The sequence below is a fragment of the Pseudochaenichthys georgianus genome, unplaced genomic scaffold (assembly GCF_902827115.2).
Source record: "Pseudochaenichthys georgianus unplaced genomic scaffold, fPseGeo1.2 scaffold_500_arrow_ctg1, whole genome shotgun sequence".
Classification (NCBI taxonomy): Eukaryota; Metazoa; Chordata; class Actinopteri; order Perciformes; family Channichthyidae; genus Pseudochaenichthys; species Pseudochaenichthys georgianus.
Window position 1 is genome coordinate 8,826 of NW_027263061.1, and position 20,134 is coordinate 28,959.

The 20,134-nt window shown below is 40.0% G+C and overlaps 1 protein-coding gene across 1 annotated transcript; it reads left to right on the forward strand.

Annotated features, from left to right (window-relative positions):
* Positions 1-1,449: 1,449 nt before the first annotated feature.
* Positions 1,450-13,695, forward strand: syngr1a (synaptogyrin 1a; the record flags this gene model as incomplete). The annotated part of the gene is made up of 3 exons (XM_034078841.1): positions 1,450-1,687; positions 5,908-6,053; positions 10,302-13,695. Coding segments are annotated over 3 exons (618 nt in total), but the record flags the coding sequence as incomplete, so codon positions are not given.
* Positions 13,696-20,134: the final 6,439 nt, after the last annotated feature.

Sequence of the window (20,134 nt, forward strand, 5' to 3'; positions counted from 1 at the left end):
AGACTAGCTGCACCTTCACCAGCTACCCTGCAGTCTACAAAGTACTTCAGACTAGCTGCACCTTCACCAGCTACCCTGCAGTCTACAAAGTACTTCAGACTAGCTGCACCTTCACCAGCTACCCTGCAGTCTACAAAGTACTTCAGACTAGCTGCACCTTCACCAGCTACCCTGCAGTCTACAAAGTACTTCAGACTAGCTGCACCTTCACCAGCTACCCTGCAGTCTACAAAGTACTTCAGACTAGCTGCACCTTCACCAGCTACCCTGCAGTCTACAAAGTACTTCAGACTAGCTGCACCTTCACCAGCTACCCTGCAGTCTACAAAGTACTTCAGACTAGCTGCTCCTTCACCAGCTACCCTGCAGTCTACAAAGTACTTCAGACTAGCTGCACCTTCACCAGCTACCCTGCAGTCTACAAAGTACTTCAGACTAGCTGCACCTTCACCAGCTACCCTGCAGTCTACAAAGTACTTCAGACTAGCTGCTCCTTCACCAGCTTTGAGAACACTTTCATGATCAATCATTATAAAACATATCAGATATATTATTCTGAAATGGACCAATCTGCACAACGACTACTTTTACTGTCTTTCACTATATTTAGATGAGAATACTTTCTACTTTCACTTGAGGAACATTTTGAATGCAGGACTGTTACTGTAACAGAGTATTCCTACACTCTGGTACTTCTACTTTTACTCAAGTACAAGATCTGAGTACTTCTACTTGTACTCAAGTACAAGATCTGAGGACTTCTACTTTTACTCAAGTACAATATCTGAGTACTTCTACTTTTACTCAAGTACAAGATCTGAGTACTTCTACTTTTACTCAAGTACACGATCTGAGTACTTCTACTTTTACTCAAGAACAAGATCTGAGTACTTCTACTTTTACTCAAGTACAAGATCTGAGTACTTCTACTTTTACTCAAGAACAAGATCTGAGTACTTCTACTTTTACTCAAGTACAAGACCTGAGTACTTCTACTTTTACTCAAGTACAAGATCTGAGTACTTCTACTTTTACTCAAGAACAAGATCTGAGTACTTTTACTTTTACTCAAGTACAAGACCTGAGTACTTCTACTTTTACTCAAGTACAATATCTGAGTACTTGATGATAAGTCGATGAGTATTACAGCAAATGATAGTGCAACTTTCTATTTGTATTTGTTTGGAATTCGTAGCTTTTCTTTGTTGTTTTTAATTTTCACTCTAAATCTAATGATGTCATCTTGGCGCCTGGGTAACGGGTATGTCCTTAACAGTTTAAAACAATTTGTATTCTCTTTAAGATGTTAATAAAGTTGAAGTTAATTTGTATAATCTTTGTCAGCATTTTGTCATTTTTTCAACTGGTCTTTGTTAGAGTTGAAATCTCGAATCACTGACGTTAGAACTTCACTTCCTCTCTAACGCTCCCGCCTCTTCTCGTTTGCAGGTCTTCTCCATCGTGATCTTCGGATGCATCGCCAACGAGGGCTACATCAACCGGCCCGACACGGCGGAGGAGTTCTGCATCTTCAACAAGAACCAGAACGCCTGTAACTATGGCGTCTTCATGGGCTCCATGGCCTTCCTCTGCTGCCTCGCCTTCCTCGCTCTGGACGTCTACTTCCCCCAGATCAGCAGCGTGAAGGACCGCAAGAAGGCCGTGCTGGCCGACATCGGGCTGTCAGGTAAAGGAAGGACCAGGCTGCACCTTATGGCTTGAGAATGAGGGTGGATGCATTGCAAACAGAGATGGCAAAAGTTCACACATCCTTTACTCAAGTAGAAGTACAGATACTCATGTATAAAAATACTCTGGTGAAAGTAGAAGTACTGCCTAAACTTCTTTACTCAAGTCAAATTAAAGAGGCTTTGAAGTGTGCTTCAGTAAAAAGTACCCATAGCTAGCAGCTGCTTTAAAGAGTACCTGACCTCCCTTTATATTAATAGAACAATAATGTCATTGTTAGCTAATGAATGTTTCCATGCTGAACAACGGCAACATGACAACGTTTCCATTGGTCCCTCTTCTTTAGAGAAGACCAGGAAGTGATGGATACACGGATCGTGTTCCAACCAATAGGCACGCAGTGACTCTAAAGAATAATGACCACGCACCAAACACACATTCAGACTAAAGGAACCAGCTGTTTGGAAAATGAGAGAAGTAGAAAGTTCAGGTATTTGAGTTCAACATGTAAGAAGTAGAAAGTACAGGTATTTGAGTTCAACATGTAAGAAGTAGAAAGTACAGGTATTTGAGTTCAACATGTAAGAAGTAGAAAGTACAGGTATTTGAGTTCAACATGTAAGAAGTAGAAAGTACAGGTATTTGTGTTCAACATGTGAGAAGTAGAAAGTACAGGTATTTGAGTTCAACATGTGAGAAGTAGAAAGTACAGGTATTTGAGTTCAACATGTAAGAAGTAGAAAGTACAGGTATTTGTGTTCAACATGTAAGAAGTAGAAAGTACAGGTATTTGAGTTCAACATGTAAGAAGTAGAAAGTACAGGTATTTGAGTTCAACATGTAAGAAGTAGAAAGTACAGGTATTTGAGTTCAACATGTAAGAAGTAGAAAGTACAGGTATTGGAGTTCAACATGTGAGAAGTAGAAAGTACAGGTATTTGAGTTCAACATGTAAGAAGTAGAAAGTACAGGTATTTGAGTTCAACATGTAAGAAGTAGAAAGTACAGGTATTTGTGTTCAACATGTAAGATGTAGAAAGTACAGGTATTTGAGTTCAACATGTAAGATGTAGAAAGTACAGGTATTTGAGTTCAACATGTACAGTAAGAAGTAGAAAGTACAGGTATTTGAGTTCAACATGTAATAAGTAGAAAGTACAGGTATTTGAGTTCATCATGTAAGAAGTAGAAAGTACAGGTATTTGGGTTCAAAATGTAAGAAGTAGAAAGTACAGGTATTTGTGTTCAACATATAAGAAGTAGAAAGTACAGGTATTTGGGTTCAACATGTGAGAAGTAGAAAGTACAGGTATTTGGGTTCAAAATGTAAGAAGTAGAAAGTACAGGTATTTGAGTTCATCATGTAAGAAGTAGAAAGTACAGGTATTTGGGTTCAAAATGTAAGAAGTAGAAAGTACAGGTATTTGTGTTCAACATATAAGAAGTAGAAAGTACAGGTATTTGTGTTCAACATGTAAGAAGTAGAAAGTACAGGTATTTGGGTTCAACATGTGAGAAGTAGAAAGTTCAGGTATTTGGGTTCAAAATGTAAGAAGTAGAAAGTACAGGTATTTGAGTTCATCATGTAAGAAGTAGAAAGTACAGGTATTTGGGTTCAAAATGTAAGAAGTAGAAAGTACAGGTATTTGTGTTCAACATATAAGAAGTAGAAAGTACAGGTATTTGTGTTCAACATGTAAGCGATGTTTCAGGTGACTGATCAGGTTTGAAGTATTAGGTATCTTCCTAAACCACTAATACCACAGTACTGGCAAAACGGGAGGAGCCGAGTGAAAAACAAGCGCCCCTCATCCCAATCCACCCACACCGCAGGACTTTTTTCTTTTTTTGTACCCAAAAAATATATTGTATATTATCGGGGCTATTAATACTGTTATCGGGTTTATCGGGATGACGTCATAATTCCTAATATATATAGATAATTATCGTGCATCCCTAGTTTTAATCAATCAATCAATCAATCAATCAATCAATCAATCAATCAATGTTTATTTATATAGCCCAATATCACAAGTGTTACATTTATCTCAGTGGTCTTCACAGTGTGTACAGAATATCAGTATGACAATACGACACCCTCTGTCCTCAGACCCTCTGTCCTTAGACCCTCTGTCCTCAGACCCTCTGTCCTTAGACCCTCACATCGTACAAGGAAAAACTTCCGAAGAAAACCCACAGTTTAAAGGGAAAAATGGGAGAAACCTCAGGGAGAGCAACAGAGGAGGGATCCCTCTCCCAGGACGGACAGACGTGCAATAGATGCCGTGTGTAAATTGAAAAGATAATACATTTGCAACATAGGTAGTCCAAATGTTTGGAAATGCATGTGTGTATAATAGGAAGATGAATCCACGAGGATATCCATCAGGACCGATGATCCAGGACCACAGCCACGAATCGCGATCCAGGGCTCGCGATCCAGGATCATCCACGACTCCGGATCCCAGCGTATATAGACACCAAAAAGAAAGACATTTGGGGAAGCTGGGTTAATGGGAACATGAGAGGACACAGGTACAGACAGAGAGAAGGAAGAAGTAAGATGTCCCCCGACAAACTAAGCCTATATCAGCAAAACTAGGGGCTGAATCTAATCAGCCCTAACTATAAGCTTTATCAAAAAGGAAGGTCTTAAGCGCACTCTTAAAAACGGATAGGGTGTCTGCCGCCCGAACACAAACTGGAAGCTGATTCCACAAAGCTTGATAAGAAAAGGCTCTGGCTCCCATTGTACTTTTAGAGACTCTAGGAACAACCAACAACCCTGCATTCTTGGAACGCAATGCCCTAGTAGGACAGTAGGGTATAATGAGTTCTTTAAGGTAAGATGGCGCCTGCCCATTAAGGGCTTTGTAGGCGAGAAGAAGAATTTTAAATTCTATCCTGTGTTCTATAGGGAGCCAGTGTAAGGCAGCCAGAACAGGAGTAATGTGGTCCCTTTTCCTAACTCTGGTTAGTACACGAGCCGCAGCATTTTGAATCAGCTGAAGCGACTTGACTGACTTCTTGGTACTCCCTGATAATAAAGAGTTACAATAATCCAGCCTAGAAGTAACAAATGCATGGACTAGTTTCTCTGCATCGTTTTGAGGCAAGATATGCCTGATGTTTGCAATGTTACGTAGATGGAAGTAGGCGGTCCTTGAAATTGATTTTATGTGGGCGTTAAAGGATAAATCCTGATCAAATATAACACCAAGATTCCTTACAGTCTCACTGGAGGCCAAATTAATGCCATCCATAGTTAGTATATCTTTAGATAATTTGTTTCGTAGATTATTCGGGCCGAGTACAATAACTTCAGTTTTGGTCGTGTTTAACATCAAAAAGTGTAAGGTCATCCACGTTTTTAAGTCCTTAAGGCAGTCTTGAATTTTATTTAGATGATTAATTTCATCAGGCTTGATTGATAAATATAGTTGAGTATCATCCGCATAACAATGGAAGTTTACAGAATGATTCCTTATAATATTGCCTAACGGAAGCATATATAATGTGAACAAAATAGGTCCGAGCACTGAGCCCTGTGGCACTCCATGGCTAACTTTGGTTTGCGTGGAAGATTCATCGTTAACACGTACAAACTGAGAGCGTTCAGATAGATAGGACCTAAACCAGCCTAAAGCAGTTCCCTGTATGCCAACTAAGTGCTCTAGTCTTTGCAATAGGATATCATGGTCGATGGTATCAAATGCAGCACTGAGATTGAGCAAGACAAGAATATAGACAAGTGTCTTGTCTGAGGCTATTAGAATGTCATTTGTGACTTTAACCAGAGCTGTCTCTGTGCTATGATGTGTTTAAGACTAGTTTCTCTGACAGTTTAATATTCCTTTCACACATGTATCACTGAACACTTCTGAACAAACAGAGAGCTGCAGGAATGAGTCCTAAAGCATCCGAAAAATGTCACACTACCAACTAAAGATCTAGAGAAGTGTATATCATCAGCATAACAACGAGGAAGCTAATGTACTTTCAGGTTGCTCACTCTTCTGGGTCTGTTTCCTCGTGGTTGATTGCACTTATTGTAAGTTGCTGTGGATAAAAAGCATCAGAATAAATAATCAAAATGTTTCTTTGTGATATTTATTTAACGCCAAGTAGGTTGAGACAAAATGTAATACTTCAGGTGGTGTTTGTTGTATTTCAATCATTATTCTAACACTTTCTTTGTGTTTTTCTCTCTCTTTGCAGCGTTCTGGTCCTTCATGTGGTTCGTGGGTTTCTGTTTCTTGGCCAATCAGTGGCAGGTGACCAATCACGAGGAAAACCCTCTGAGGGAGGGGGGCGACGCCGCCCGGGCCGCCATCACCTTCTCCTTCTTCTCCATCTTCACCTGGGTAAGAGCCACACACATATCTGGTATAACACAACACAACAGCTGCCCCCTGGTGGAGATGGAGGGTATAACAAGTCACTGACAACTAGAGAAACTGAGAAATAGTGACTGTTAGAATGATCTCCCTGGTCCCCGGCTTGAGCTTCAACCCCAGGGTCCATGTATCTGTGATCCTCTCCAGAATGGAAGGAGTCATCACATACAGAGCATCAAGTAGTTCCTGAGCAGTGTCCTTCACATGCTGATATCCAAGAGAGGGAGTTACACAGTCACAAGATGGAAGAATAGAAAGCAGTATTCAATGTTTACTTCAGATTAGCTCCACGTCAGAAATGAGCATGCTTGATGTCTCTCTCCATAGAGGCTGAGTCCTCATGTTAATCACATAGCTATCATCTGCCTCAAGCAGTCCTGATGCTCTTCTGGGTCATCAGACATCCTGTCATGCACACAGCTACAGTTGGGATGCCTTTGTTATCAAGTTACTCTCATGTTGGAAGAGGACATTCAGGGTTTTCCCAACAGTGACCAACTATTTGATCATTGGTCAAAAGGACATTTTGCATGTAGAAATGCAGCCTCTCAACTATGGGGATTTCCTGCCTTTCTCTGTTTTATATCATAATAAAAGGAATATCTTGCGGTTAAAGACTGACGGACATGGTGGACAATATGTCTTCAGTTTGTCTGTCCATTATCGTAAACGCAAGTGTACTCCATCTTCTCCTGGGTAGAAGAGCCCACACACATCTCAGCGGACACAACACAACAGCTGCCCCCTGGTGGAGATGGAGGGCATAGCAAACCAGAAAGCTAGATCTGACTGTCCAAACTGTGAAGACCACTGAGACAAATGTAACATTTGTGATATTGGGCTATATAAATAAACATTGATTGATTGATTGATTGATTGATTGATTGATTGATTGATTGATTGATTGATTGATCTGCAACAATTACAAAGATAATGGCCATCTGATTTTCAGTTTGTCCTGAAAAAATGCCGAAAATATATTTTTACAGACACTCATATATGGAGACTTCCTTCTTCTCTGTTTTATACCATGATAAAGTATATATATACGTATGTGCGTTATTTGACAGACACAACTTTAGGAAACTGGGATGAAAATCATGTTCTCTGGATTTCTTTCCATCGATTATCGTGAACACAATGTCTCTTGAGGACATTTCTTTAATTTAGGAAAAAACATCCACTTAGGAGGAACTGATTAGAAACCTGGGGGTCAAGAATTTAATTCCTCCTTTATTATCTTTTGAAAGTTTTCTCACATCTTCTAACAACACGCGGATCCAAACAGTGACGACAACGTCACTGTTTGGATCCGCGTGTTGTTTCTTTGATTCAATCTAAATTCAAAGGACCCTCGTATTTGGCCAAAACTCAAGAGCTCTTAGGTTAATCGCGACAATTTTGCACAAATATCTAATAGTGACATGTGCGTTTCTATAATTCAGTTTGAATTCAATTCATACACAAACTTCCACTTGGACTTTAAGATAGCATTATCAAAATGTGGCGATCAAAGGTCCCTCGTATTTGGACCAAACTCAAGAACTCATACGCTAATTATGACGATTGTTTTCCAATGATCCAATAGAATAAAACATTTTGGAAAGACATGGATGTTAAATGGAACTTGATTGGTTGGAGGAGACAAAACAAGACGGTTCTTCTTATTCACAATTTTAAAGTTATAAATGACCTATAAAACACCCTTTTAATTCCTCTTTGATGAGTTTTTGGAAATGTGTAGGACTTGATGGATATTTTTTTGGCGAGTTTTTTAATGCGTGTGATTGTGTTCAAATTACATTTAGGCAGAAACTTACACTTGGACTTAAGGATGAAATGATTAAAAGTTGGTCAAAGAGTCACTCTTATTTGGCCAATAACTCATCTGCTAATTATGACGTTTATTACACAAATATCTAATAGAATAAAAATGATAAAGGAATGCTAATCTGCACATATTTTTGGATGCAAGACAATAATTCTAGCACACAAAGCAATTTGTATAGATTAATTGGTTAATTGGCTAGTTGCAAAGATTCACAGTTAATCAATGATGGAGACGACCATGAGTTGCAGCCCCACTGAACTTCCTTTCAACTTTGAACTCTTCCTCAATTAGCTCTTGAAAATGCAGAGGTTTTGACTCATTTTCTCCATCTTCTTTGGATGTGTGTACATGTAAACTCATGAGCCTTTATTCCCACAGGGCGCTCAGGCTCTCTTCTCTATGGAGAAGTTAAAGAATGTGTCGTTTGAAGAGGAATACACCAAGCTGTTCCCCCCCCAGCCCCATCAGCCCCTTGTCTGATTCTGTCTCTCTCACACACACACACACACACACACACACACACACACACACACACACACACACACACACACACACACACACACACACACACACACGCTTACATGACAATCCAGAAGTGTGAGCACCAGTTGTCGGGTCATTGTTGTTGTTTTTGGTTAAATATTGTTTTCCTGATTGTAATGTTGTGCAGGTGGGTTGATCACTCGTCACGATGACTCAACACCTTTTTTTGCCAAATGCTGAGATTTTCTAGCGTTAAACACCGTCTTGAATTCCTTTAATCTCTTTTGGAGATCCGTGAGTTTTTAAATTGCATCTCACCAAAAAGAATTGAGAGCTAAAGTAGTCAAACGATTTAGAAGAAAGCATGTAAACAAAACGTTTTTACTTCATATTCAAAGTTTGCCAGTGTGTGTTTGTGTCCAGGGTTTACAGAGTGACTGATGCTTTGCTTTTTATTTGTAACGTAGGATTTATTAGGGTTGGTTTTTATACACAACAACTCTGATTAAAACGTAACCCAGCGCTTTGCTTGATGCTGTAAAAGGTTTTGTATTTTTTCTGCTTTTTCATAAAGTTACATTCAAAAGATTTTCTCTGCATTCTCCTGACTCCATATTCACTGATTCCACTGTTCACAGTCTTTATGCTAAGCTAGGCTAGCCAAAGTTACCAGCTGCTGCCGCATATTGCACATAAGGTGTTATCAGTATTTTCTAACTCAAAAGTCCAGAAGTGTAATTTCCTAAAACATCAAAATAGTCCCTACATTTTACTATTTGTTGTATCAAAGTATTCCGTATTTGCACATCCATGCTTTCCCATAAAGTAGACCGTTTTAAGACATTTGACATTTGAGTTTTTAATGACTTTGAAGCATATGCACTGTTCTAATTTTAATTGGGTTATTAAGTTATAAGTTATTATACCAAATTCCACAATAACCAATAACAATCAGATTTGTTTGACGGTTTTCCCTTTGTTCTTATATCAGACAATTACTGACTTTAATATTATGCAACCAACCAGCTGGACAAGATGTTGAAAGACAGACTGAAAAGTTAAAGTGAACCACGTTAGATCTAAAGGACCCGAGACACTCGGTAAACTAAACCTTAATAAATCCTTCCATCGTTTAGTCGTCTTATTTAGACATTTGTTGAAACCGCCATCTTTAAATCCACTAGTGGGGTATTTACTGACCTGATTTCAGGATGACAACCAAAAACACATTCAGAAAACTATTGACTTCATGCTGACTCATTCCCAGGTTCACTGTCCTTTCTGCTTCCTGTACAACAAACTCTGACTGATTATGTCGCTAAAACTACACTCTCCGCTACCATCATCCTCCATCTTTATTCACCCTTCCTCCTCCATACACTATGTTGAAAGACAAAAGAAAGACTGAAGACACTTGTCAGCATCTTCCATTGTTGTATTCTTCAGCGGGGTATTTACTGACGTGTTTCATATCGTAGAACTACAATCTCTTGAGCTTGTGTTAACCACCGTTATATTTCAGGATAACAACGAAAAACACATTCAGTAAACCATTGAATTCCAGGGGACAGGAAATGCTAAAATGTGGACTCATTCCCAGGTTCAGTTACTGCTGAAACTACTGAATTTCCCCACATGGATTAATAAAGGTCCATCTTATATATCTCTTACATATCTTATATCTTATAGTTCTTCACACCGGCCTTTCTGCTTCTTGTAGAACTAACTCTCTGACTGAATATCTCGCTAAAACTAATCACCAGCTTTTCACTTCGACTAATCAATGTTTCCTTCTTTTTCTCCCCCCCCCCCCCTTCTCTCTTTCCTTCTGCTCTAACACTCTCCGCTACCATTATCCTCCATCTTTTTTCAACCTTCCTCCTCCTTTTTCCTCCCCCAAGGCTGGTCAGTGCTTCCTGGGCTTCCAGAGATACAAACTGGGTGCCGACTCGGCTCTTTTCTCCCAGGAATACACGGACCCCAGCCAGGACGCAGCGGGGGGTCCGTACACCTCCTTCGGGGGGGGGGAGGACCTGGAGAGCCCCGTCGGAGGAGGAGGGGGGGCGGCGGCGGCGGCGGCCAATAGCGAGGCTGCGTTCGACGGCAGCGGAGGGTACCAACGTCAAGACTACTGAGCGAGAAATAGTGAGGGGGGGGGGGGAAGTTACCCATCGTTTCTCACTTAGAATCAGAGTTAAATTGGTGGTAAAATAGAAACAAAACCGGTCCAAATGGGTTGTTTTGACATGAGTTTAAAGTAAAAAAAACGCCAGAAATCTGTGGAAGTTTTACTTGTAACAGAGTATCTTTACTATTATTTAAGTATAAGACATTTTAAAGATAAATGGACAAAAACAATGTGCATTTCTTACGGCAAAAGACACGTGATTTTAGTTTGGATTAATAACCTAGAAGTACAGATGTCAACATCAAGGTTAAGTTACCAATAGTTCCTAACTTAGAATCAAAGTCAATTGGGGGTAATATAGAAACAATACCACTCCCAATGGGTTGTTTTGACCTGCATTTAAAGTAAAAACCGCAAAAAATCTGTTGTTAAAAGTACAAAACAAAGCATTTTTACTTGTAACAGAGTCTTTTTACTATTATTTAAGTAAAATATCTTAGTACTTCTTCCACTACTGCAAACATCTAAAGTTTGCAGTAGTTGCAAAGGACACCTGCTTTTAGTTTGGGTTAATAACCCAGAAGTACAGGGGTCAACATCCAGGTTAAGTTACCTATAGAATAGAAACACAATATCATTGCACTTGGGGTATTATAGAAACAATGTCAGTCCCAATGGGTTGTTTTGACCTGAGTTTAACCATAAAAACACAACAAATCTGTTGTTAAATATATAAAACACTGAATTGTTTACTTGTAATTAAGTGAAATGTCTTAGAACTTCTACAAAAACAATCTGCAAATGACTTGTATTTGGGCAAAGGACATGAGTTTAGAAGTACAGGGGTCAACATCCAGGTTAAGTTACCAATAGTTCCTAACTTAGAATCAGAATTCAATTGGGGGTCAAATAGAAACAATACAAGTTCAAATGGGTTGTTTTGACCTGAATTTACCTTAAAATATGCAGAAAAATCTGTTGTTAAAAGTACAAAACAATGGATTTCTATTTGTAACAGAGTAGTTTTACCTTTACTTGAGTAAAAGATGTTACTACTTCTTCCACTGCTAACATTTTAAAGTTAAATGGACAAAAACAATGTGCATTTCTTACGGCAATGGACAGATGAGTTCTGGTTAATTACCCAGAAGTACAGGAGTCAACATCCACGTTAAGTTACCAATAGTTCCTCATTTTAAGTGGGGTTAGATATAGTTTTTATTGTACAAAAAACAATTGTAATTTGGGTAAACATTACATGACATGATACTTGTTAGACGCTTTTATCCAAAGTGACTTCCATACTCAATACTGTGGACAATCCCCACAGGAGCACTTTGGGGTGAAGTGTCTCAGGGACACACCGACATGCTGACTGCAGTGGGGTTTGAACCTGTAACCCCCTGATCCAAACACCAACGAACTAGTCGCCATACGTCTCCCTTAACATCGCATTGTGCGGCAATACCAGAACCAATGGGTTGTTTTGACCAGAGTTTACTGTAAAAACACAAAGAAAAACCTTGTTAAATGTACAAGACAATGAGAATATGATATTTATAATGATAAAGGAGACACATATTGCTAACAACCAGTAGCAAATAGTCACATGCTCGTTTAAAAATGATCTATACTAGCCTTTAATGTGTTATTGTTGTGTTTAAATGCAACAATTCTGCATTTACCTGGGGGAGAAAGTTGGTGGACTTCATACCTGCAACATTTCAGTTATTCCAGAAAATTCTGAATAATCTCTGAATTAGAAAATGTGGGTAACTTTCCAGATTTTCGGGAGAAAATGTCGATTATTTGGTGAATAAATTGTGAGGCTTGCAGAAAGACAGGTCAATGCTGGTGACCACATTGCCTTCATCCCCCAGCAAAACGACTGCGATCAGTGTTACACACACACACACACACACACACACACACACACACACACACACACACACACACACACACTACATACACACTATTTACTGTGGAATAAATTGACAATGTCACAAAGGAGCGATAGAGAGTAAAATGTGTATGAATATTTTCTGGAGAAGAAGTTGCTCTGCTGCAATAAATCAGCAAAGTCACTAGGGGGAGATAGAGAGCAAAAGTGTGTGTATTCACCTACTCTCAGTTTCAAAATGCTCTGAGGACCAGTCTGAAACTTTGAGAGAAGCTTTTAAACAACCACTAGAGGCCATTACAGTCAAAACAAATGGACAACCGGCCTAAATGTCCTCACTCTGCAAAATAGTCCTCACTCCAAAGGTTAATAACCCGTGTGTGTCCTCACAAAGATAGCAGTACAAACACGCACACACACAAGCACATTTTAACACAGGTTTTTCTGCAGTTTAAACTCCTTAAAGGTGCGTTACAGGATCTCAAGCAGTGGCATATCTGGCAACTAATCCCCTCACTTGTAAAAACGACAGTGTGTGTTTTTTTTTACGTGTGGCTGTTGGAAAGTGTGTTTTTGTTTCTTGTTTCCCTGAATGATTTTTCTCCTCGATTGTTGCCTTAGTGCAGACTGCCAAGCGAAATCCAAGGACAGATTCCCAACGTGCACAGAAGTTATTTTTGTCGTTAAGCACATAACAAAACCTGAACAAAAGAAGCATTATTAAAGAGCATCATCAGAAACACAAAATGGCCGACAGATAACACACAACAGGTTATTTATCCACTTTATTTCTGCGAATCTACACACGATGCAAACATCCTGAGTATTTATGAACATGCATTGCTCCATTTTCTTAAAGAATAAAGTATATCTATCTCTATAAATATATTTAAATCTATAATTCAGCATATTAGAGTGTTTGAAAATGCTTTATTTTTAGGGCATTATGTTCTGTATAAAAAAAACGGTTAAATAAAAAGACAAAAGAAATGTTCAGTGTTTTAATGTGATAAGCTTTCAGGGTCAGGAGATGCTTTTATTTTGAAATAATAATAACTAACTATAAAAACAAAAAATGTGACCAAATGACCAAAGTATATATACGCATATATATACTTTATATACCGTGTAGACGTCTAGATGTGTGACGTTCCTTTTGTGAAGTCCATTTAAAAAAAGGTTAGATTTAGGGACACAGATTGTGTACAAATGTATGTTTTTGTTGTGATTTCAACCAATAAAAATAAAGGAAATACTGATAAAGATATACATGTCTGCTGTGGGATTTTCTTAAATGTATTTTAATATTTATATATATAATAATGTTTTACTTGCTTAGGAACAATGTGGGAATACAACACATATGTTCTGTATAATAATGCGGTGTCGTCTTACGTGCACTTATCTCTTGACTTTCAGCGCCTGTCATGGACCCCGCCCTTCTTATATGTTCACATATGGAAATAAAACACAAATAGAAATATAATATCTTTGATAATTCACTATAACTAAGTTCTAAATGTGTCCTCTGTTAAATAAAGTTAATTACCATAGAACATATCTTGAACCGTGAAGCTTTCAATGAGAAGATCTAATAATATTATATTAAGATTGTAATGTCCAGGTGGAAGAATTATTGTACTTAAGGGGAAAAAAGCGCATTCTGAAAGTAAAAATGAACTCAAAATGTTTATTTTATTCTCAAAATGCAGTGCAAAAATAAAAAATTGACTATGGGACAATATTTTGGGCCAAAAATGTGTATTTCTAGTAGCTTTTTAATACCACAAGGGGGCACAAGAGTCAATAGAACATGTCATACAATCTGAATCTTTATGAACAGCCATTCATAGCAGAAACAAGGCAAACATATGTGATACGTTCCCTGATATTCTAGGGTGAAAGGGAATAGAGTAACACAAAGTTTAAATAACCCGGAGAAAAATCTGAATCTTCTATAATGAACCTTTGTAGAGAGACAGAGAGACACACAGAGAGACAGACAGACAGACAGACAGACAGACAGACAGACAGACCGAGAGACAGACAGACAGACAGAGAGACAGACAGACAGACAGAGAGACAGACAGACAGACAGACAGACAGACAGACAGACAGACAGACAGACAGACAGAAAGGTAACCATTTGTGTTGCGTCCCTGAGATTCTTCAAAATCGACCCAAAATCCTTCAACGGGAAGAACAAATATTGGCATGTTCAGGTTGAAACCCAATGTTTGGACTCAGAAGTCCTTTACAAATGAAGATTTATCGATTGGTCTCTGTGTGTCATTCCAGCTCGGGAGCTCTTGAGAGAGAGAGAGAGAGAGAGAGAGAGAGAGAGAGAGAGAGAGAGAGAGAGAGAGAGAGAGAGAGAGAGAGAGAGTCACGTCTGACTTGGAGGGGATCTAGTTATCTAGCTCTGCACAGTCGGCCATGGCCCAGAACCAGAGCACAACAACACCAACATTGCTCTGGCAAAAAGAGAGAGAGAGAGAGTGGTCTCAAACGGTTTGGTCACCATTTATGAAAAACACATATTTCCATTTTGAGGGGGGAGTGATTAGTGAAATATGCATGAATAAAAAAAAGAAAAATTAACTAGGTGAAAAAAGGTAAGATACACTTTTAAAACTTGTTGAGGGCTCAAACTAGTCTTTGCTGCTGCCTCAAAGAGGAGCAGGGGGAGAGGAGGAGAGGAGGAGACGGGGGAGACAGGAGAGGCTGATTCAGGAGCACAGACACACTCACAACTATAAATGAACCAACAATAAATAAATAAACAAGTTTCAATGTTTTTTCATATTGGATATGGGATGTTATTGGTTATGGCCATGATTTTATGATTATTGAAATATATACAGTTGTGTTTCATATGAGTGTTTCCATAGATCTAGTCTCTTTATTTTCCCCTCAAAATGCAGCAGATTGAGGATTTCAGGTCCACCCCCACTTAAATTTGTTTCACATGGATAGGTTCCTAAATACATTTGCAAATGTTTTTAAATAGTAACCCAAGTCCGATATGTTTATTTTTGGGTAGTGGATAGGGCTATCAGTATGGGCAGCAACGCTGTAAATATTGACAAATAAATCCAGCAAAATGGCACAGAACAACTGGTAGTGGCCTGGCTGGGTGCACCTGACTTATTGTCCCAGTCCGGCCCTGCTCCAGGGTAGCTGGTGGATTTACTCCAGGTGGAACTAAAGTCTGATTTAACACTTGGTTATATTTCACATCATTCATCCAGATCTGTGAAGTAACTAAAGGTATTAAATACATGTAGTGGAGGAGAAGTACACCATGTACCTCTGAACTGTAGAGGAGTAGAAGAACAAAGTAGCATACGAATTGAAATACTCAAGTAAAATGCAAATACCTCAAAATGTTACTTAAGTACTTGAGTAAATGTACTGAATGTATGAATGCATGTTAAAGAGGGTTTCATCCTCCAATTCTGAACATACGGCTGAACATAGATGGGACTGAGAGGGAAAACAATGCTAACACTTCTCTAAACTGGTCTAGAATCTGTCTTTTTTAAATATAGATGCATGGAAATGGCAGGAGTTTCTATATATCTAAATATAAACAAATTGAATTAGTTAAATAAGTGGAACTGTATTCCAAAGTCAATTAAAGTCATTAATGTCTGGATTTTTATTGATAGAAAGATAATTTAAAAAATAGAGGAATTAGTTTGTGTCCCCCGAAACGTTCGGGGATATATATCAGGGGACCGGGTGATATTTAAACATTAATGAGCATTACATTCGACTGCAACATGTATTTGTTTATGTTTATTTCATGTGCTTTTGCTAAGAGTCTGCACACAAACTGAGAAACGAGAAGTTTCACTTGTTGTTGTCGGTTTTTAAAAAGACAAAGTGAAATAGGTTGTGGCCGAAAGTGAAAGTTTAACCTCTGATGTGTTTCTCTAAAATCTGTAAAACTCTAATGTTATTAAAGGTTTGTCCTGCAGCAGAAAGATCTGGATTGACAGCTTATTATGGTCTGTCTGCTCATCAGCTGGTTTGATATGTGACTATGGGACCATGTTTTGGGCCAACAATGTGTATTTCTAGTAGCTTTTTATTACCACTAGGGGGCGCAAAAGTCAATAAAAAGTGTCATATAATCTGAATCTTTATAAACAACCTTTCAAAACAGAAATAAGGCAAACATACGTTCAAGCCCCCAGGAAGTGCGCCGGACTCTGTGCCCAAAATTCGTTGGGTCCAAAACGGCGTTACTGCAACTTCCGTATCAGTCCGTGACGTTACCCGTTCCAAAAATTACTTTTTTACATGTGCAACTTTAACCACGCCCCCCAAAAGGCTCGTTCACATTAGGCATGTCAATTTGTACAAGTAACAGCACCGCACGTTTATGACAGCATGGCACTGGATTGTTATGGATTTTGATATTAAGGCCCAATCCCAAACCACGCCCTACACCCTACCCCTACACACTCCCCCTCCGTGACGGAGTGAACTCCATGGAGTGACACACGAGGCTCCTCCTGTCAGATGGAGGGAGTAAACACAGCAGCAAGTTCAGTCAGACAACTCACGTGTTCCTTTAACATGTTTATTAGAAGCAGCATATAGTTTAGTTTGGCGTCTAGGCTCGGGCATCATCACTCCATAGATATACATAGCACGATGAGTGATGATTAAATAACTAACCCCGAGCCTACAGGTGGAAGCTGGGGTGGAAGCTAGGGTGGTGGTGGGGCAGCGAGCAGCAGTGACGTGGAAGTAGCTGCAGCAATAGCAGCAGCAAGCGACGAATGCATAGAGAGAGATCTGGCAGGTTAAATAGAGCGGCATATTAAGGAGACTCTGATTGGTTGGTTGTAGAGTGGCACGGGGCGTTATGTATGAATGCAGCATAAGTGCTCGAGTTGACTGCCTGAACTAGCTCGCAGGCTTCGCCCCATCTTTGGGAGGGCCTCCCGTCTCTCCGGCAGAAACAGGAAGTGCCGTAACTGAATGTAACAACGGTTTCAAATCAGCATCTCTTAGACAAAAAGTTTAAATGAATAACTCAAATAAAACTCCAAACATCTTTCATTGTGTTTTTTGTAAAGCTCTTTTAGTTTTAAACCTGATGTTTATAAGCTTCTTAGTTTTTGCAACAGTCTGTAAATATACACAACTTTATAATAAAATGCACACATTTACCTTTTTCTAGACTAAACACAGGTTTGATCCTAAAGGCCCCGACACACCAAGCAGTCACCAGAGAACTCGCCGACGCCGACTGTTGCGTTGCCGTGTTCTCCTGCGTGTTGGCCATGTGTCGCACTGGAACACACCGCAAAGACTTCAGCCGAGCACGTACGAACTGCGCATGCGTGTGCGGCAATAACTCTCCTTACCAGCAGGCGGCGGGAGTGTGTATTCGTCATTCAAAAGAGGCAACAACTGGAAGACAGAGAAGAAGAACAGACTGCGTGATCTAAACAAACAACAAATAGCGTGTGCGTTCCATTTTCACTCTCGTCCATCGAAAACATGTTTGGTGCGGTACTGGAGCTATCGACCATTGGAGTGTTGCTTGTGGAAGACATTCTCAAGCAACCGTTTTGCTTCCCATGCACTGATTCGCTAGCTGAACAGCCAATCAGAGTGATGTATTTGTCCGACTGCCTGTGGCCGACGCACGGCCGATTCAACATGTTGAATCGGCCGTGCGTCGGCCATGAAAGGCCAAATAAGGCGTGTCACGGCCGACGGTGCGGGACACACTAAATTGAGGTTGGGCGACAGGGCACGCTTCGTCGTCCGACTAACGAAAATGGACGATTTCGGCCTGGTGTGTCAGGGCCTGAAGTTAAAAACATATCAGGTTATCATGAGGTCGTTAACATCGCAGTTCATCAGTAGATGTTTGCTGGAACTGTTTGTAAACAGCGTGTTTCCTGACGGACACACACAGCGTTGAGACCGGTCAGGTGGAGACCGGTCTCCAGTCAGCACCGCTGCAGACTCGCTGTTTGAGGGATTGATAGCCCACTCCCCCTCCACACCGCTCCACACTCGTTGGTTTGGAACAGGCCTTAATGTGGCGGACCCTCCACGCGAATGCGCAAACAGAGGGGGAGTGTGTAGGGGTAGGGTGTAGGGGGCGGTTTGGGATTGAGCCTAACGAGGCGGCCGTGGCAGTTAGCAGCTAGCGGCTAGCTAGTAATTATGCTAATTTACACATCAATCGTTATGTACTTTTATATTACGCTGTAACAGGATCTAGTGATATCCAAGCAACAGAGCTTAATTTAGCACGACACTTGTGTGGGTTGTACATGAAACCACTTGCTAATATATCAAAATATATGTATTTTGATTTATGATCAATTGTGAGTTAAATCTTTATCTAAAAAGTAAAGCTGATGATGGATTACTGTGATGGAGTTAAAATAACAATTGCCTATTTCTTTTTGAAATGTGATGGAGTAAAAGGATAGTAACTGTGAACTAAAATGTATAATAGTTGTATATATCTATCCAGTATATAGTTGGTTAATGGTTAATATTTGCCCTTTTAAAAAAATTGTTTACATTAACATTAAAGTGCTTCTCGTTTTTTTGCCCGCTGACCGGCTGGTCCTGTGGCTCGTCTTTTTTTTGTAACTAGCTGATGCTCAATCTCATCCTCTTCTTCAAAGTCACTGTCAGACTCAGAGTTCTCAGAAATGTGATCCTCACATTCTGAAACCTCCTGCTCTTCCTCTACATCAGGGGTTCAAACTCAAACTCAAAAATGGGTACTAATCGAGTGCCGGACTGGTTCAATGTGTATTGCAGAACGTATTAACATGAACTTATTGCACATATTAAACCTGGAACTAACAAAGCTCAAACTATTGCCTAAAAAAACAACATTACACATTAAATAATCAGCTGCATTAATTTCTCATGGCTCTATCTGCAGCTTTTCCAGAGTCATTTCTTATGATTACATTTTCCCACAGGCCAACAACAGCTTCAAGAAAACTATTCCCCTCAAAGAGAAACCAAACATGCCCTGTTGTCGTGAGAGAGAAAGTGCAGAAGGAAGCATCCATTGAGCTCAGTGTGCTGCTCTGAGATGCTAGCTCAGACACTTGGCATCTCATCTCGGGTGAGAGGTCATCAATGTTTGGGGTCCGGCTCTGAGCGGAGGAGGCCCTCAGGATGGAGTGAAGGTGTGCGTGCAATATACCGGAGGGCCAGATCTAACGCAGCGTCCACACGGCGGCGTGCGTAGAAATGATCCTGCGGGCCGAAATTAAATCCACCACGGGTCGGATTTGGCCCCGGGCGTTGAGTTTGACACATGTGCTCTTCATCATCATCAAATGGTTCTCTCTCTTCCGGAATCATTTGCCCTCCGAGCAGAGAATCTTTTGGCCATCTTGATCAGTTGTGATAAGGACCCAAACTGGCGAAGCTTTATTTATTGTGTCTTGCCCCAAATGTGCAGCTTGGATAGAATTACCTTCAGCTAAATAATGAAAACGGGTCCCACAGACCACCATACATGGGTTAAGTCATATATCTATATGAATGCAGGATCTCAGGGATAAAGCGTTCATCGAACAGACTAACGAGAAAAGAGAAAGAAGGGTTTCCCCCGCGCCGTCACACTTCTTGAAACATGGTCCGTTAGGGGAACCACACTCACCACGGGTTAGTGTTTCTTTACTAAGAAGTGCTCCATA